Source organism: Sardina pilchardus, chromosome 3 (assembly GCF_963854185.1).
Source record: "Sardina pilchardus chromosome 3, fSarPil1.1, whole genome shotgun sequence".
Lineage (NCBI taxonomy): Eukaryota > Metazoa > Chordata > Actinopteri > Clupeiformes > Clupeidae > Sardina > Sardina pilchardus.
This window is the reverse complement of record NC_084996.1, coordinates 27,700,546-27,720,635: the sequence shown is the minus strand read 5'-3', so window position 1 is coordinate 27,720,635 and position 20,090 is coordinate 27,700,546. Positions and strand designations below refer to the sequence as shown.

Below are 20,090 nucleotides of genomic sequence, written 5' to 3'. Positions count from 1 at the left end.
ACAGTAAGTCTCGGTGTCAGTGTGCAGTGCAAGGTAGCCATGTTTTATCTTTCTTGAATGCCTCCTTAAATGTTTTGTAAATGTTTGTGGACAGGTGGAATGCTCTGTGGACATCGCTTTTAGCCTATGGGAGTTGGAGTGGTAGATATTCCAGTGCGTAGGTTGCAAGGACTGACCAGATAGCGGCTCGCCAATTCAGAGTACGCTGCCATCTAGGTGTGCCTGTCTTTTATTGTCCTATAAATTAAAAGGAATCTGTATTATATAGAGATTTGTGATTTACCTGTTAACAGATTAACAAAGATGAAGAACAGCATTGCTATGTTTGTTTACACCGTTATGTGAACTTAAAAATTCATAATGATCAATGTAATTACAAGAAATAGTTCTAGAGGTATTGTTGTCTAGAAACGTCTGTATGTTCTCTAAAGAGGAATAAATCTTTATGTAATTTTGAATAATCTAAGTTGAATGTTTGGTTATTTCTGTGACTGAATTATTATTTTTAATTATTGTTAAGCCTTTTCAACTCAAAGTCACTTCACAGAAGTCAAAACAAATCAAAAACAGGAAAAAGAAAAGTAAAATAGTCTACAGTAAGCCATTGATTTGAACCAAAAGAGTACATAAACACACAAGTAACACTAAGCAAGTATTTTAAAGATGCTGTATTTTCACACTATTTCAACTAAATTCAAACATTATACATGTCCACCATCATGTCATGTGTTTAATCACTTTTCCATCCCTGAAAAAGAAGTAAAAACAAATCCATTGCTATATCACTAAAGCTGGATCTGTACTAGATCAAAGTTTAAGGCTTTTACAGTTTCAGTTAACATTTCGAGAACACGTTATACCCTCAATACAATCTGGATAACTGTTCCTCTTTGGAAACCAAGATCACACATCACTAATGGTCATGAAGCATCCATCTTAAGTGTCAGAGCTGACAAGTAAGTTTGTTTCAGTAGCATTACAACTGTAATAATAAGGACAAGATTGTTGCTAAACAAGGGAGGGAAAATGTCAAAATTGAAACTACACTCAAAACAAGACAAAAGCTTTTTTTGTTCGCATTTTGCCAGGGTAATATCTTATATCTGAAACATAACACCACCACCTATCTTTAAACCAATCAGTGTTCCCTTCCCTTCAGGAAAGTGGGTTAAAAAACAAAACAAAATCAAAACTAACAAACAGCAAAAGTAAATCAACCCCAACCCACACGGATTTCCACTCATAGACCACTCCACTTGGCAGTTCCCAGGAAGGTGTGCTTCCTCCCGTCAACCACTAGGGGGCATCCTCATGTGTCCACCACGGCCCCAGACCAGGTCTCGTGCTTGGCGCCGGGGGCCAGGTGTGTGATGGTCACGTCCACGGCCTGGATCTTCTCGTGTTTGGGGGGTATGGAGCAGAGCTTGTAGCTGACCTCGTCTCCTGCCACTGGGACATACTCGCCATCGATGCTGGAGGAACAGAGCAGAAACCGAACAGGACAGTTAAAGCAACATGAAGCCGTCTCTTTTTCTTCAAGCTCATTTCGATGATACGTGGGCTTGTAATTGGCAGAAGTGGATCTCTAAATAAAGACACACGCCCAGATCATCTGGTATTGCACCATGTAGCTTTGCTTTTTCGACCAGAAATATCTGTCCACAAATTGGGCACGTCCTTAGCACTAAATTGGTATCCAGCACTTGGAAACTGAATGTAGGGTAAGGGTAATCCTTCATTGTGTTACTTCATAGTGTCACAAGGGCACTAGAGTATCTCCCACAATTTATACTCTCCTAAAATATGACACAACGTAAGAAGACTGTTTTCTCCACTGCAGTAAAATCAAATCCCATGGCCATCCTATCACCTTGGCTCAACAGAAAATATGATGGGATCGAAAAGTGCACAACAGAGGCATTGAAAAAAACTGAAAAATGAGAACTATGCCACTCTTCGACGTGGGTGTGACATTTAGTTCACTTGTGGTTACTTGGAGGCCAGTGAAAATAAGAACTGAACAAAACGATATCTAAGGACTTATCATTTCTAAAGTATGCCCCCCTCTTCCGACACAGTGATAGAAAGGTGCACAAAAGACAGATAGTCAAGGACAAGGTTCCTCAGTGAGAAACCATCACTCCAGAACTAATATTAGAACACTATCCCAAAATGTGAGTGAGTGCATGGGCGTCGGAGCCATTATATGAGGGTGGGACAGACAGGAGGTGTTCCGATTGGATGATTAAAGTTAGCAATATTACGATGATCAACAACAACAACAACAACAACAACGCATACACAAGCCTGGGCAAATTGTTAATTAAATTAATTTTTTCATTGTATTGGTTAAGCGACATCTGGGGCAACTTGTTGCAGGGCAACCACATAACCGGTTCCACGTGTTCCAAATGGATGAATAAAGTTCTCAAGAAACTTGAGGTCGGTGTGTGTGAGAGCAGTGGACTTATCTTGCACTGGATCATCTTTTTGAATCTCAATGTTCTGATCACAACAACTCTGGACAAATTACAAAGTCAGCACCAGTCAGATGCTGCATTCATTGTTTTGCACTTCGAAAATACGCGCCTATGAAGTATTTTGATATAAAATACGAAGCCATTTTCTTCAACAAAATAAAAATGACAACATACATGTATTTCAAAAACAAAATACTGTAGTATCGGAAATACTGCCTATCCCTGGCTGTTGTCTGCAGCAACTCAAACTAGGTAGTACTGATTTTAGCACAATGTATTCACAACATACCACATGATTGGCACAATTCACGTCAACTTTTGGCGGCAGAAGAGGCAGTGTATGTGTCGACGAGTGCCAGTCTAGATTTGTGTTAGGAACTAACCCCATACAGTTCCATGGGAGATTCTCTGAGTGCTGTGTCTCTGGCTCCACTACTCTCTTGTCTCTTGTCTCCGGCTCAAAGGGCCTACTGCTCCCCCTCACATAAAGCATTAGGACCTGCCTGCACTCTCCCACACATCTGTCATCACCTGCATTCACTGGTAGAGAAAAGCAGCTCCCACGCACACGTGCACACACACACACACACACACACACACACACACACACACACACACAGACACACACACACACACTCACACACACACACACACTTCGCCGTCCCTACCTGTTGACTCAAAGGCTCATGGGCTTCTGACTGTCGTGAAGGACCCACTAGAACAAAGCCATTCCGTGTGTGCGCACAAACACACACACACACACACACACACGCACACACACACACACACACACACATTCAGCACTCTCTACATCCATCCCTACGCAGTTCTTGTTAAGGGCACATGCACTCTTCCCCAACCCTCACGCATACACATGTGCACTCCCACACTCTTGTAAGTGGCTTCCACGTTGACAATCCATTACTGACATGAACACAGTTCAAACTATATACCACATAGCCTGCATCTCCAGAATCTTTATCCAAGAGCCAGTGTGCGTCTCACACACACACACACACACACACACACACACACACACACACACACACACACACACACACACACACACACACACACACGCACAACACCACTACCTAATCTCCCCCCTCCACTCAAGACCCCATGCCTTCATGCAACCAGGCCGAGTCTAATCACCTGGAGGTCTCTCAGCAGAGCTGATCACGCCACTTCCTGAACCCCTCAGCACTTGAGCACCATGATGCTCCTGACACCAAGTGATCCCCGACCCCCGCCGTGCTGGAGGAATGACACCAGGGTCAAGCCGCACTTACAGGCTTTCTACAGGTATGATCGCTTTGGACAAACGCACCTGCCACATAACATCAACACGAGCATATTCTTTTTACACAAGCATCAACAGAGGCCAGTCTCAAGTAATTGTTTAAATACGCGAGACCGTGAGTGTTACTGTCCTTACTTCCAAAAGGTATAATACATGGCTGCAAGTGCAACTAACGATTATTTCCATAGTCCATTAATCTATTCATTAATTTGTTGATTAATCAATCAGTTGTTTGATCGATAAAATGGCAGTGTTACCCAAAGCTCAATGTAATGTCCTCAAGCCAAAGATTAAGTAAAGTTAAATAAGCTGCAATCAGTGAATTTTGAGGTATTGTCCTTTCCTTTTCCTTCAAAACAGCTGGCCATTATAACTTAATAGTTGGCAACTAATTGATTAATCAATCCATTATTGCAGCCCTAGTCTTATCCTAAACTTATAGGGGCAACCAATGCTCCATGTAGTTCAAGAGTGGAGAGGGAATAGGTTCCTATTAAACTCAGCATGAATTAAAGCAATTAATGTGCCAGGCAGAGAAGGGAGACTTCATTCCCTGAGGCGCATGAAGCTTCTAGCGTGCCAGCCCCATCTCTACAGTCTCTCCTTACACTTACGCAACCTTAAGGGTACCCTTTTTTTGGCAGCGCTTTGGGCTGCCTGCTCCCTCCGCCCATCGATCAACCCCCCCTTGGTGCCCCTCCAGTGTGCTTACTCGGAGATGTGCACGAAGATGTCAGCGCCTCCCTCGGCTGGCGTGATGAAGCCGTGGCCTTTGGATCGTGAGAAGCACTTGCAGACTCCGCTGAACGAGGGTCCCTCGGCAGCACGGGCGGCCCTGTAATGAGGAGGAGGAAGAGGAGGAGGAAGAGGAGGAGAAGGAGGAGGAAGAGAAGAGGGAAGAGGAGAGAGGCCGGCCGTTAGAAAGGACTGAGCGTGAGTCGCTCCAGAGAATGCGCTCGCTGGCCGCGCTGGCGTTTCAGATGAGTGGTCACTGCTGGGTAAACAATGGTCCTTGGCCAAGCTGCAGCGAGATAATGTGGGCCGAGCACTCACAAACAAAGGCCTCTCTCAGAGGCAGCGTCCAGAGAAAACAGCCTGTGCGAACCACTCTGAGTAAACCCATGGAGACGTGGCGAGCGTGTTTGTGTTTGTTGATGGGTGGGGGAGGGGGTTGGGTGATGCAAAGTATCGTTAACGCTCCAGGTGTGAATGTGTGTGCCAGGGGTTCCTGTGTAGACACGTTTTAAAGAGTGAATTGTTTGCACTTGTGTAACTGCCAGGCTAAAGGTCAGGCTGTGCGCCGTCATACAGTGAGAAATAGGCTGTGTCCGAAACGGAACAAATCCTGCCTTCTAACAGGGCATTCAGGGGCAGCGAGGCATCGAGGCATGTCCGAAATAAAAGATTGCTATGAAATGCTGCCTTCGTTTGGCCAGACTTTGAAGGCAGCGTAGATGTATCCTTTGCTCTGCCTTCAACGTACAAACTTCTATTAAACGAGCAGCTGTTGGTAATTGGCGACAGCTGAAAGATGCAGTCGAACGTTGCGTTTTGGGGACGTCTGCTAAGGGAAGCGACACGCTAGACAGCTGAAGGCAGCCAGGCAGCAGCCTTCCATTTTGGACAGACCCATATTTTCTTAAATCATATCATAGATGGCATTTTAAAATTTGCCAGTGAGAGAGAGAGTCACTGAGAGAGTCAATCTGGACACGAAGTAAGTGAGTTCAGCTGTAAATATGACCCTGTTCATTGTCTACTTTCCCGCTGGGTGGACTGCAGAGAAAGACAGACTGCATAATGGTAGAGTAGTAAAATAGATTTGCTGTTCTATTGATCTTGGCCATCAGGTTCAAATGAAAACAGGCCTCGTGAAGTGAGGGATGACATTTCAAAGCACCGAGAGAGGGCGGAGGAGGAGAGAGCGAGAGAAAGGAAAATCTAGCACCATGTAGCATCATTGAAAACAAGAGAGAGAGAGAGAGGGAAAGGGTGAGAGGGGGAGTAGGTGGGAGAGAGAGAAAAAGAGAAAGAGAGGGAGAGGGAGAGAAATGGATGGATAGATAGATAGATAGAGAGAGAGAGAGAGAGAGAGTAGGTGAGAGAGAAAGAAACATAGAAAGAAAGGGAGAGGGAGGGAGAGAGAGAGAAAGGGGGGAGTAGGTGAGAGAGAGAAAAAGAGAAAGAGAGGGAGAGGGAGAGGGAGAGAACACACTCACGCCGAGCAGGTCCGGTTGCGGCGCGTGGGCAGTGGACTGGGGATCAGGCCCCTCATCGGGGAGGGCGAGCGGTCCCTCTGGCGACACGGAGGCAGGCGCAGGGAGCTGGGGGACACGGGCGAGTGGGGCGACCCCGCATCCAGGGGAGGGGTGGTGGAGCGAGCCCCCCGAGACGTGGCTTCTGTGGACATGACTGCAACGGCACAACTTCCCTCCTGTTAGCTTCTAGCAACCTCAGGACCCTGAAGAGACGCGGAGAGGAAGACAGACAGATGGACAGAGAGGGAGACAGACAGACAGAGAGGGAGAGAGAGAGAGAGAGAGAGAGAGAGAGATTACACTAAATTACCAGTTAGCATCACCCAAACCCATTATAGTGACTGCGATCCCTTATTTTTTTTATTGAAATTTGATCGTCATGGAGGGTCACAATAATACGGTCAATACAAACACATTTCCTGTTTTGCATATAATCATTTTTCATCACCTCACCTTTACGTACCACTCTGTGTTGTGATTTATACAAAAACAATGCAATCCTATCGGAGTTGAGAAAGTGGTGCTATTGCAGTGTATATGAGGCATTGAGGATTTTTCAGATGGGGTTTTGAGATTTGTACAAAGAGTCTGGTAAAAAATATATTTCAACAAACTCGAATAGGTTATAAAACATTAAAAATCTCACAGCATGTCACCGCCTCTCCAAACCACTCCAGGTCCCAACAGTGAGACAGGCAAGGTCAGGCAGTGTCACAGGCAAGGTCAAACAAGGGCACCTGGAGTACGACCTCCACCCCCACAGGGGACTAGTCACACAGCTAATAGCTCACCGACCATGTAGCAATCAGTCTTCATCAGGAGTGCAGCACACACAATGCACTCACACACTAATGGCATCACGATACTCTGAAATTATCGGAACGGTGCTTTAATCATCTAGGCCTATACAGTCATTTCCTGTGTATTAGCCACATTGTGTATAAGCCACAGGGCAGTGTTTTATACAAAACCATATTAATACCATATTAACTGCCCACTTGTGTATTAACCTCATAGCTGAAGAAATTTTGCAAAATCAATGTATAAGCCGCAGCTAATAGTTGGAAATTTACGGTATATGTCATCTGTAATCTATTCAATCTAGGTCATAATGTTGGTATCATGACATCACTGCTACATGCATCAAAGCCATGGAAAGAATGGAGGAGTAGTCTGGCTATCACCATATATGAGCTCAATAGCTCAATCGAGCTTTTAAGATAAAAAATTAGTGTTATGTATGTAGTAAATTCATGCACTATATGTTGTGTTCCCGTTCTACACCTTATATGGTTACTGCGCATTGATAGCATTGTAAGATAGAGACATGCGCATTGAGATGTTATGAGATGGTTGTAACGCGACTGAATGGAGTTAGTAAAGGAGCAGCAAGCTCGTTAACAAGAACCCTTTGTCAGGTATTTACTGTAAAGGCAGTATTATGGTTGAATGTGTGTGTGTAATAGCTTCATACACAACAATTAGTATGGGGAGTCTGCGCTTTATTTCTACTGCACAAGAGGCCTGATCAATGGGCCTCATTCAAATGACTCCGTACGCTCGGATAGTCCTTCAACCAATCAGACCAACGATCCGGTGCGTCTTTTTGGATAAGCTAGTTTGTGATTGGACCCAAAGGTTGTGGACAGGAAGCAGGGGAGATAGACGTGCAGGTTTCCAGCCTGAGCTGCCGAGCGAAATCCAAATTCGCCGGCAGGTCAGGCAGGGTCCACCCGGCCTAGAGGAAGAGTGCACTGGGAATTTATTATTAGCCAAATTCAGTTTAACAAATGTCATGTTCTCACTAGTGATGACGGATATTGCTCAATCTCCTCAGGGAGTTGAGGGCTGTCTGGTGATGTTTCGCAGCATAGCCTGCTGTATACCTTGGATCTGGGGGAGATCACTTGGAACCATGTCCCTATGATAAATGAAATGTCTCAACACGCACACACACAAACACACATACACACACTAACAATAGTATGGAGCGCAAATTACTTGGCTCACTGGCGCCAAATGTTTTCCCTCTTTAATTATTAATAATCAACTTTTCAACCAATGATTCTAGAGAATCGAGCAGATGGATGTGTGTGTGTGTGTGTGTGTGTGTGTGTGTGTGTGTGTGTGTGTGTGTGTGTGTGTGTGTGTGTGTGTGTGTGTGTGTGTGTGTGTGTGTGTGTGTGTGTGTGCATGTCTGTGTGCATGTCTGTGCATGTCTGTGTGCATGTCTGTGTGTGTGTGGTTGAAACACCCTCTCCATGAGGGCTCCATGCGCACTCATAAAGCACAGCCTGCAGCCTGCATCAGGCAGCGTCCCAGTGGAGGGTGCCAATGGAGAAGAAGTCCTCCATTTCCCCCCGTAATGTAATCTCACCATGTTGATCCTGCTGGCGATAATCTGCCATTGTTAACACTCACTGACAGATCTCATTTCCTGGAAGAACTCTCCCACTCTCTCTGTCTCTGTCTTTCTCTCTGTCTCTCTACTGCCAAAAGCATTCACAGGAATACTAATAAAACACATATTACACACACACACACACACACACACACACACACACACACACACACACACACACACACACACACACACACACACACACACACACACACTGGTGCATCTCCAGCTGCAAGCATGTGATGAAGAGCACTTGTGCACAGTTGAGTAGAGGGCTGAGTAGGATGTACACATTAATGAGGACCTCTGAACCACAGGAGGATGGGGCCAGTGAACCTGTGAGGGAGGTCACGACCCTAGAGGTCATTCCAGGAGGAGCTAATGAATATCCAGTAAAGCTATCCATCTGTTTGGCTCCTCAGCAATGTCTCAGAGATGAATACACCACACACACACACACACACACACACACACACACACACACACACACACACACACACACACACACACACACACACACACACACACACACACACACACACACACACACACACACACACACACACACACACACACACACACACACACACACACACACACACACCTGAATGATTAAGAACCAACAGAGCGCAAATCCACTGAATAACTGAGCTGTTCAATTCACCGTATGCGTCAGTCCTGTCAGTGCCTGCTTAAAGTACTACAGATTGCCAAGGATTTGATTTGATTTTTCATTTCCTGTTTTTCGCATCACACAGCAACCACCACATCCAGAACATGTTCTGTGACACGTGACCCTGCTTGGAACACTCGTAGTTCGCCTGCGTCATGGCAACCCCATTCCAGAGTCATTCCACCTCCATTCCCATCCCCCATCTCCCACATCCCACCTCCCCCCAACTCCCTCTGGACACCACACACAAGCACCAGAGAATAGCCCCCCCCCCCCCCCCTTCTTCGACCCTCAATTGCGTTTGTTGCATCACTCTCTCCACTTATAGCCCCTCTGCTGCCTGTCCGAGGCAGAAGAAAAGAGTTCCCATCCCATCCCATCCCATCCCATCCCATCCCATCCCATCGCTGCCTCCCAAGCTGCACTCGGACCACTCTGCTCAGACCATCAGGCCTTTTCAGGGGTCAGGTTGCAAGTACTGTATGCTGGCAATCTCATTGTCTTCCCAGTTTGAGTTAATGCATGGATGGATGGGCATCACTGGCATGCCATTCAGGCCCTTCAGCTCATTCTAATGGCCTGCCTCTCCCAAAGGAAGCCCACTTGTGATGGCCATAGTGGATGTTTATGAATAATAATAATAATAATAATAATAATAATAATAATAGTTTTTATCTTGTTTTAAACCCCATAATGACCAATAAGACAAACAATTTGCATGCAAAATGCAATAAAAACAAAAGCAATAATGCAAAAAAAATAGATCAAAATGATCTTTTTTAAAGCGTAAATAGCTGAAAAAAGGTCTGTCAGCACAATGCCTCAAAGACTGTCTGTTAATAGTTCATCTGTTAATAATCCATAAACTGAAACAAACAAGAATGGAAAATATCAAACTAATAGGGCTTAAAGTCCACATGTAGACATGTTCATGGGATGAACATTCTGCAACTTGGCAGAACAAGAGAAATACATTCAGAACATGTATAGACCAATGACTGTATATTGACACCTTGAACCCTAATTTAAATGCTGGGCAAATTCTTAAGTCTAATTAAGGCTTGCTTTATAACTATGCATAATCTATTTGCAAATGTAATACCACGAGAAAGATCCTAAGCACAAACAGCGGTTGGTCAGCTAAAAGTGGTCTCACGCCACATGATGATGTTAGTTCAAGCACGAGAACTTTGCTCATAAATTTACTTTGCACTCTGCCCAGCATTTCAATTAGGGCCCTTAGAAGGGATCATGGGAAGCAAAATGGGAATGAAATGCCCACATTTCTGGAACGTATGGCATTTACTTCATATTTCATTATATTTTTTATTTAATTTATGTTTTTTTAATATATTTTTTATTCAATTTACGTTCATATCTACCAACTCACATGACCTCTGGTAAGAGATCATCAGAAGTCTGAGCACCACATATGCAAAAGTGCAGGGAGTCTAACCAATAAGTTGGAACTTCCACAGAATTATGATGAATGAAAGCCATACAAAGGCATTTTCACAAGCACGGCCAGACAGCCTATAGGCTATTCATAGATGCTAAAAGTCAAACAAACCGGTCATCTAGCCTGGACAGCAATCTTCAGCTACAGTGCCGCCACTACCACCACGTGCATCACACACTGTTCCCGTTACTGACAATGCATAAACTGTTCATAAACAAAGCATGGCTGTATCTACTGTACTGTACCACAGAGGACACAGAGGACTTCTTTTTTTTTCAAGTTTCGTTTCACTTATTAAGCAAAAATACCTGACGAGACAATTATCCTTGCCTCAACGCAGTCATGTGACATGTATGCAGATAGTTCTAGGCTTCTTGACTGTGAGAGGGCACTTTAACTCACTCACTGTGATATAATGAGTGGCCTTATAGCCTTTGAGCAATGGGATTGATGAATCTAAGTCTTCAATAATTTGTTAAACTAAGCATTTACATGAAGCACATGATATGCCAATTGAAACACATTCCACTCAGACAGGCTGGCTACCAGGCTCATAATTCACTTCTGCAAACAGCAGATGTCTAGATAGCGTCATGTCATGGCAGCAATGGAGGCTGTTTATACCAAGTTAATAGTATGCATATCATCGTTAATATTGTGCTATAAATGTGCCACAAACAATACATTTTAAACAAAAATACTTTTTTTTTGGGGGGGGGGGGGGGGTGTTAAGTAAGTAAGTAAGTACATGTAAGTAAGTAAGTGAGTGTGAGTGAGTGAGTGAGTGAATTATTGCAACAACGAAAGTTTAAAATGAGAATAAAGCTACCAGTTGGAAGGAAGGGAAATGGCTGTGCTTTGCACACCTAACTCCTGAAGAAATTCCAAACAGACATGCCTTGCATTCCTTTTCTGATGTAAACAAGTGATAACAAGGCACCAGTTGTCGAGAGCAAACATTTACAAATTATTGCCAAAACACAATTGTGCCTGTGGTTACCATCAACAGCTCCCTTATACCGATAAGCACACAGGGGATTATTCTTCATTCTTTCAGACATCAAAGATGACCTAATAGACTACTGTAATACTATGCTACACAGCTTCCTTCAGACAGCATGAAGCTAGTCTAAGTTGTGAGGGCGTCTGCCCTTTTCACAGAGGTCACTAGGCCTCCCTAAAGCACGGTAGGTCAGTGAGGGCACTACCGGAATTTTCCACCGCTGCCAGTAGCCCTCTCACCACAGAGTGCTGGTGAAAACCGAAGCGTAAACGCGCAAAGCGGCAGAACACCTTCCAGCCTGGCCGACCCTCACCTCATGCACAATTGGGGAGGGGGGATGGGGGGGGGGGACTGGACCACAATACGTGCCACTGCAATGTAACCAAAAGGGCTTTTGTGCAGCTGTGGAGGTCAAGAGTGGCACAGGCACAGGCACATACACTCACCAATAAAGATTTCACTGGAACACGTTCAGGCCAGAAAAAAAAAAAGAAAACCGACAGCGTAAGCGATGTGAACTCAAACAGAACGTCGAATGGGACTATATGACATCTACTGGTGATGTGTACAGGTGATGCACTGTATGTGCTTGATAATACTAGAATATAGTGGTCTTTTTTGCATGTGGGGAAAAAAAAGTTTCTAAAATTAGACCCTCGCGCTGCACTAACCCAGAGAAAGGAAACTTCTTTGCCACCCTTCCTGTTTGCGTGTGTCGTAGAAAGAATGTCCTGAATGAAACCTAACCCCATCAAGCCCACATACAGTCGATAGCAATTGTATTTCCTCCACTTACTCCCCAGTACAAGAGGCTATCAGAGGAAGAACCGACTCCTTTATGGACGTGCATGGACATGGGGAAGATATCCACAGCTACCAGTGTAATGGTTCCTATGGATCGCCATGGGCTTGCCCTCTGGGTTTTCCGTAATGATGGCTGTTATACACATTTAACATCATAAACGCTGGTTAAACCTGTGTGAGGAATAGACTGGTTGGGGCATCAACCTGTATCAAGGACAAATTTCTCTTTGATGGCTTAGCCCGGGAGAAAAAGGTTGCTGTGAGAATAAGGTTACTGAAATAACCTGGTTATAGTAAGAAACAAGGTTACTGTGGGAATCCAGGTTTGTAAAAACAATGTCGTAAGGAGTAACAAAATAACACCTGTTTTTTGATTGCGTTGAGTTTATAGCAAACATTTACAAAAGGATCTGAGTAGTTCTCGGCAAACAAACATGGACGCCATACCGGAGATTACAGTTCAGATCAAACAAACTGGACACAGGGGAAAACACATTTGCATGTAGATGTTCAAAACAAACACTGCCTTTGAGAATGCACCTCGAGTTTCTCAACTGCCAAGATCACAGCTGGTGTTCCAAAGATGGAAAATAGAGGTGTCGTGGGGGGTGGGTGTTTAGCCTGGAAGCCAGAACAAACTTAGCCCAGCCCATAAAATCCGAGGTCGCGAAGTCTGAATAGAATTTGGAGTATGGCTATCAGGCTAGGGTGGGTGGGTGGATGATGCTACTGCACAGGAGGACAATACCTAAAGCAATTACAGGTTGTTGCAGCACTGACGAGAGCAGCACTCCCACAGGCCATGCTCATCACCTCCTCGGGCTCTTTTGTTGGAGCTCAACGGCTGCTCCTTGGAAACTGGTGACCCTCAGGAGAGCCCACCTATGATGCCTGTAAATGGGCCCCATGCAGCAAGTGGCCATGCTGCTCCAGAGCGGTGTTTGAATGTGTGAGCTGGTGGTGTACTGTATACGAGTGCACTTCCATAACTGTTAATACTGCTGGGCAGTCAGGCAGTGACCTGGACCCAGGTGTTGGTCAAATAACATGGTTCTTTTCTGGTCACTTTTTGGAGGAGTTAACGGTGTGTGATAATCCTTAGAACAGAACTGTGCTTCCTCATGTTGTCATCTAAACCATTTGCTGTAGCTCGCTGATTATACCACCAGAGATCCATTTTCAGCCTACTGTGGGTACCCAGTGTGCATTCTGCTTGCCCATGAGTAATGTCAGACTCCATATTGCGAGTCAGTGTAGCACTAAATTGAATTTGAAGAGTTTGTTCTTGAGGTCAGCAAACTATTGTGTTTCTTTACATCTATGTGTTCTCTGGACATTTCATTGTTTTGTCAGGACAGGGTTTCCATACCTTATGAACTATTAAATTCGAACTGCACAGCACTGCTTGTAACCTCACCCAACCCAAGTAATGTAAGAATTGCCCTTTTCATTTATTTTCAACATACTGGTTACCTATTTTAAGTGCCAAGGAGGTAATCAACTGGTCTGAAGCGGACAAAAAGGATTATGCCCCTACACGCCACAACAATGTCACATAGTGCCAGGCCATTCCAGGGGGCATATCAGCAATGTCAGCAGACTTAATTTGCCTTGTTGTAAGTTAGTGTGGTATGAACACTAAAAAACAGAAGCTGTTACTCTAAGGTAAAAAAAACTACATTGTGTTGCTTTAATCCACAAACATTCATAAATGTCAAGGGCCCGTGGGAACCTTGTCAGGATCTGGTCCAATAGTCGTCAAAAATAAACTAGCGGAAGAGATACCATGTTAACTTGGTCTCAGTCGACAGAAAGGTACACACTGTAAGGCACCAAGACTGATTTGGTTCCTAATGACCCGAACCTGTCTGACGGCATGTTGGATGCAGAGTTAAATCAATGCACATTAAGGGGCTCAAATTTGATAAATTGAGCCAGCCAGCACTCCCACCCTCCTCCGGTAAGAAGTGTTCCCAGAGCGGGGCTTTTTCAGCAAATGGGGCTAATCTAATAGGGCAGGCGCATAAAGACTTTGACATTTCCAAAAAAGAGACGCTTTCCTTGGAACCCACACACACACCCTTTAGGGCGAGCCGACTGCCGAGACACTGAAGTCAAAAGCTAGCTGTTGACATTTTCACAGGGAGACTACAGGAGCAACATGAATGCAGGCTCTGTTCAGGCTCTGGGTCAGGAGGCCTCCGAGGCAGAGAGGAAAATTGGCCCCTGCTGCAGAACAAGTTTTTGGGTCGAACACATGTGTGTCTCTGAGTCCACTTTTCCATGAACTACTCTAAACGGTAGTCTCCATGATGTCTTTCATTACTGAGGAGTGACTTACTCAATCCAGCTTGTGTTGAAATTAGAGTAAAAAGTAGGCTTCCCACCAAGCCCTCCCATGAATGTACTTGCTACTCATCGGATCCTAAATCCTAAATGCTTCGCTTGGGTGATTTACTATCATTATCTGCCCAGGCCTTTGACATAATGTTCAGGGCTTTAACATGTACATTACGCATAATGTATAGGAAGTAACATATAGGAACACATAGGAACCCCAAGGCTCTCCAGGACATTATTGTCTGTCACATGGACTTTATTAGACCTGACACCTGAAAAAAAGAAAATTCTTCATGATGCCAGACTTTCGTTCTCTATACGGTCATGTCTGCAACAGCCACGCCCCCTTCTTCTCATGTTTGTTGCAGCGCCGTGGCTGGGGACGCACCGGTGCTGAGTGCAACCTGATTGGCTTGGAGGAGAAATGGTTCTGCAGAGCTCACTCTGTCTTCTCCTCCTTCGACATTTTGGCTTGTTTGACACCCCTAGAAACACTCACACCACATTTTGCTTTTCCTCCATTATACTGGCTTTTAATAATTTAATAAATATTAATAATAAATTCATCATATTTATGTGTGGAACTTTTGTTTCAAATACCTTGAGCCACGTGTGCTGTATTATTTAACCATGAGTGCCTTACAAACCAATTAGCATAAGCCACTTCATGTGTTTGAATGTGAATGACTTCTTCTTTTGAGGGCTGGTGGTGACGCAGAATGCAAATCTGAAGAGGTGGCATCTCATACAGTTTTATAAACGTTTTGACAGAGATTAAACAATGAAAGCAGAACTATATTATATAACATGGACACACACACACACACACATGCAGGTACACACACACACACACACACACACACACAGCCCGCCAGAAGAAACACAAAGAGGACACACACCACTATACTGTAGCAGTAAACTGAGAGCCAACACAGGACTGCAGTGGAAAGGAAATCCCAGTCACATGGCGCCACACCATATGCTCACTAGGTTAGCCTATCCCTTTGCCATCCAAAAGAGAGGAAAGTTACAAAACAACCTTCCCCAATCACATGCAGGGAGTGTGCAGCGATCAGAGAGACAAAGGCCAAGGTTGGAACAAACGGCCCCCGGGTAGGTGTATCCTGTTCAGTCATCACCACGCAGAGACACCTAATCAAAAGGGCACCAGAAACTTCCTCTTAACTTCACACATGCAACACACACACACACACACACACACACACACCTCCCTTCGCCTACTGTATCCACACACACACACACACACACACAACTTAATACAGGGGGCATAATCATCAACGAGACACTGTTCTAGTGAAAGCAGGACAACACACTGAACTATAAAGAGCTCAATCTAGAACATTCTGCATGACTGTGCAATGTAGAACAACAGAAAAATCCAGCATTCGTTTACAGTGTTGGGAGGCTAGATGCCAAATGTCAGACATTTGATTCTGCATGAGATGGAGGGCACAGTATGGTTTGCCTCTGAAAGCTCAACAGACAAGCTCAGTGCGTCACTCGTTCATAAAAGCATCCTGAATTATGGCAGGATATTAATATTGACAGACAGACCCCCACCCAAGGCAAAGTACAGTGCCTGGAGGCTCACCCGGTACTCCTGGGTAGCCTATAGCACCCTCTTGAATATGATGAATTTCCATTAGTAGCCATAATCTCGCTTGAACAGGAAAAAGAAAAAAACATCTTTGATAGCCTTATCGTTTACCCTCAGATAAGGGGAGTTATGTTCGAATGTTATGTCACCTGAATTCTTACAGCTCAAGGTCAGCATTGACAAAACCTTTCAGAACATTGCTAATCAAAGTACAACAGAAACAGAAAGCCATCACCCCGTTTAAACATTACTTCTAAACTCTTTAAATGTTTCATCTATGTATTTGTCCAGTGTAATAACAACCTAAAGCATATGTAGGGTTGTGAAGAACAAAAGGACACATCTGAATAATAGCCTTCGATATTTGCCTACTCCTCTGCTCAACCAAGTGCATTATGGGTAATATCAGCTGAGTGAATACAAACTCAGCATCAAGGGGGAAAGTGCACATCCTTCCAGGCAGTTCTAACGAAAAGGTCTGACTCACCAACCCATGCGCCGCACTCAACTTCTGAGGCGCAATCCGCCAAGGCTGATACGAATAGAAGGCATCTATTGTGCACTCACAAAGGTGCTTTCAACGGTGCAACAGTGTGCTTTGGCATTAGCATTTCAAATGGTTACTTGTAATATTAACTCTATAGCAGAAGCTCCAGCCTTAGAACAATGGCCCCGTCTTGTCGGGTCTGCGCACTGCACAGGGTGTTCATTTGCTCTTCCCTTCAGGGCGCTTTTTTAGCTGGGTGCAGATAGGGGGTGTTGTGTGGAGGCGGCCAACCAATGTGCAATTAACAATCTTTGCATTTTCTTGGCAAACATTATAGCTGATATATTAAAAGCGCACGCACACACGCACACACGCACACACACACACACACACACACACACACACACACACACACACACACACACACACACACACACACACACACACACACACACACACACACACACACACACACACACACACACACACACTCTCTCTCTCTTACACTTAACACTTCAATGTTTAACACAATCTCAGCTCTGTGTGATTCCACATGCATCAGTCCACCTAATTCTACAACTGCTGGCCTGAGGGTAAAAAAAAAAAAAGTAGACTGTAGCAACTGTTTGGCAACCGCAGACATGAGACGTAGATTTGATAGCTTTTGCCTGAAGTCCTGAATAAAGCTAAGTGCAAGCAACTATTATGCACGTAATAATGCAGGCTGCGATACATGACATGCATGACTCGCCAAGGCAAGCCACATCATGCAACGGAAACAACAAGATCAAGATGTGTTAATGAGAACACTGTGTTGTACATCATTTCAATAACCATCACTTGGTAGCATAGTGGCTAGGGTTCTGGGATAGCATGCAGTAGCCTGAAAAGTTGTGGGTTCATTTCCCAGCAGCCACCATTGTGCCCTTGAGCAAGGCACTTTGCATTGGGAGACTTCCCCCTGGCATGTGTAGGCCTACAGTACATTGCTCTGGGAAAAAGCATCAAAAAAGAAGGAAAATAAACGTAGTTGTATTGCAAAAATGTTTAAATATATGTATAAATATAATAATACTAAAAGAAAAAAAAAAAGCCACTGTCTGGATTTTCTGAACACTGAGTAATAGTCAGCTGACAAACTCATGCTGTGACAAAGGTTGTTGCCACAGGGTCAAAACATACTACTCAGACAACAACCAGCAGGACATTCTAAGATTCAGACACTGCTGTTCAGAGTCTCTGGCATGAGACCAAGCATTGTGCAGAACCCCGACCTCGGAGCAACATGTGACCCTGTCACAACTAAAGCTATAGTAGAGGGCATGTTTCTAACTGTGCAAAATAGTCCAATATACAGTAGGCTACACTACTGATGGAGAAATGGATATTTCAAAATGTCCCTATATATTCTGTGCATCAGGAGTCCTTGATCCACGTTTTTGTCACATTTCAATTGTTTACATTTTACATTGAATGCTACCAGAAACATAAAAAAAAAAAATCCATTGGCAAACTGAAACACATCAACACTGACATGAACATGTTCACTGCTTCCATCAGCTCTTCGGGGCACTCAACATCGTTTTCCAAAGAAACTACAAAGGTAGTAGATACTTAGGTAGAGGTATCACAAAGCTTTTCTTATCTCTGTTTCTATTCAGGGTAAGTAAGGGGGGGCTTTAAAGGCCCACACTATCTACAGCCGCCCAATGAGAGGCACTTTCTTCCTAATGTACAGGGTGTAACGCGACACCTTATTTTGAAAGAGGCCAGGGAATTCCATTCCCTCTGTAATTTTCACATTGCATTAGAAAAAATAAGGACAAAGAGATAATTTGCAGCTTATACTACAGTGACACAAATCTGTTGACTGGTGATGATGACAACCGACCCCCCTCCTTCTGTTGTTTGTCTTTAACCTCGCGTGACAGGGAGAATGATTAAGCTGTAAAAGTCATTGTACATATGTAGGCTACGTCTCGCACACCGACCTCTCACCCTTACAACTCAAAACAATTGCGTGCTCCCGTTCTACCATAGATATTCTACCAAGAGAACAGTTCGCAATCAATAGGCTACTGATGAGGGTGAACTCCCCTATCACTAGAGAATATTGATTCATCGTGGGGATGAAAACAACAGGAAGACACAGCGCGATTATAATGGTAGCGCGTAAGGTTACAAATCAGAAATGAAAATGCACGTACATTACGCACGTACATTACTACTCGGAGGTCACAAGGTTAACCTTCCCTACAACTACGTGCTTTCATGTCTATTTTGACGTTCCATGAAAAGGGAAAACCTGTTCCACTGCAATGCTTTCAGAACACTTACTATTCTTATTCCGATTTCAACACACATAAAAAGGCTAAACTATACATAAACTAACTTCAAATGGGACACTAAACTAAGACGAACCCATATTTTAGGCTACCATATTTAATTGTAAATGAAATATAGCCTACCTCCAGAACAGGTCATCCTTAACTCGACAGGACCATAGCAATCACTGTACGGAGAGCTCGAAGAGCACCACACCTTTTACGCAAATCGGCAACTCAAATGTAACGAATTTCTCTACTCAGGAAACATTGGAATTTCACTTGAGTCTCAGAGAGTTGCGTGTGAAAGGAAACGGGTAGAAAATTCTCAGTTTCGATACCTCTATTTACACTTTATCATAACGTCCACACTGTGAAGTCGAAGTTGTAAATCAACACACTATCTATACCAGACTAGCATTTCAATTAACTCCTATAAACAACTTTCTAGCAATCGCAAAAGCTACATCAGCGTAACCTATGTGTTATTTGTTGTTAGTAGGACAATTCATCACTTTCACTTTTGAGAGCGCGTACTGATTTCACAGCTTGCTCGCACGGCATCACTCACCTGCAACTTCTGCGTTAAAAACAATAGTTGTCACAAATGTAACAATTTTGCTTCTTAAGTGTGTTCTTTTTCTTCATCAAGCGCGCGCGCTGTAAATTTGCTTTCTGTAGCAACGTGTAGAATAAACAAAGCTTGTCTGAAATATTGACTTCTAGGTTCTCAGCTCTGATAAACCAAGGGAAGGGGGCTTGTCTTGAACCTGCGCTTGTCCCAGGGGGCGTGTTTATCTTCATCTGAAACATGACATCATGATGGAAATGTACCGTACAATACCTATTAAGATGAAAATTAGATCTTAATTTGGTCAAAGGGGATTGTGTGACTAGGTCAAATGCACATCTGAAAATGAACTGTTGCTACATCCACTCC

At 44.0% G+C, this 20,090-nt stretch overlaps 1 protein-coding gene across 2 annotated transcripts; it reads right to left on the bottom strand.

The window, feature by feature from the left end:
- Nucleotides 1–653: 653 nt before the first annotated feature.
- Nucleotides 654–19,903, bottom strand: carhsp1 (calcium regulated heat stable protein 1). Of its 2 annotated transcripts, none has more exons than XM_062532655.1 (4): nucleotides 19,722–19,903; nucleotides 6,003–6,244; nucleotides 4,496–4,618; nucleotides 654–1,472 (listed from the first exon to the last, which is right to left on the bottom strand). In XM_062532655.1, exons 2-4 carry the CDS (start codon nucleotides 6,191–6,193, stop codon nucleotides 1,310–1,312), a joined length of 477 nt encoding a protein of 158 aa, XP_062388639.1. In that variant the 5' UTR covers nucleotides 6,194–6,244; nucleotides 19,722–19,903; the 3' UTR covers nucleotides 654–1,309. The 2 variants fall into 2 exon arrangements, with proteins under 2 accessions (XP_062388639.1, XP_062388640.1); XM_062532656.1 differs by lacking the exon at nucleotides 19,722–19,903 and adding an exon at nucleotides 19,295–19,451.
- Between the last annotated feature and the right edge of the window lie 187 nt (nucleotides 19,904–20,090).

Coding starts and splice junctions, on each gene's coding strand:
- carhsp1 (XM_062532655.1), bottom strand. CDS start 6,193: ATGTCCACAGAAGCCACGTCTCGGGGGGCTCGCTCCACCACCCCTCCC. Junction 4,619..6,002: donor CGCAACCGGACCTGCTCGGC/GTGAGTGTGTTC, acceptor TCCTCATTACAG/GGCCGCCCGTGCTGCCGAGG. Junction 1,473..4,495: donor ATCTTCGTGCACATCTCCGA/GTAAGCACACTG, acceptor CTGTTCCTCCAG/CATCGATGGCGAGTATGTCC.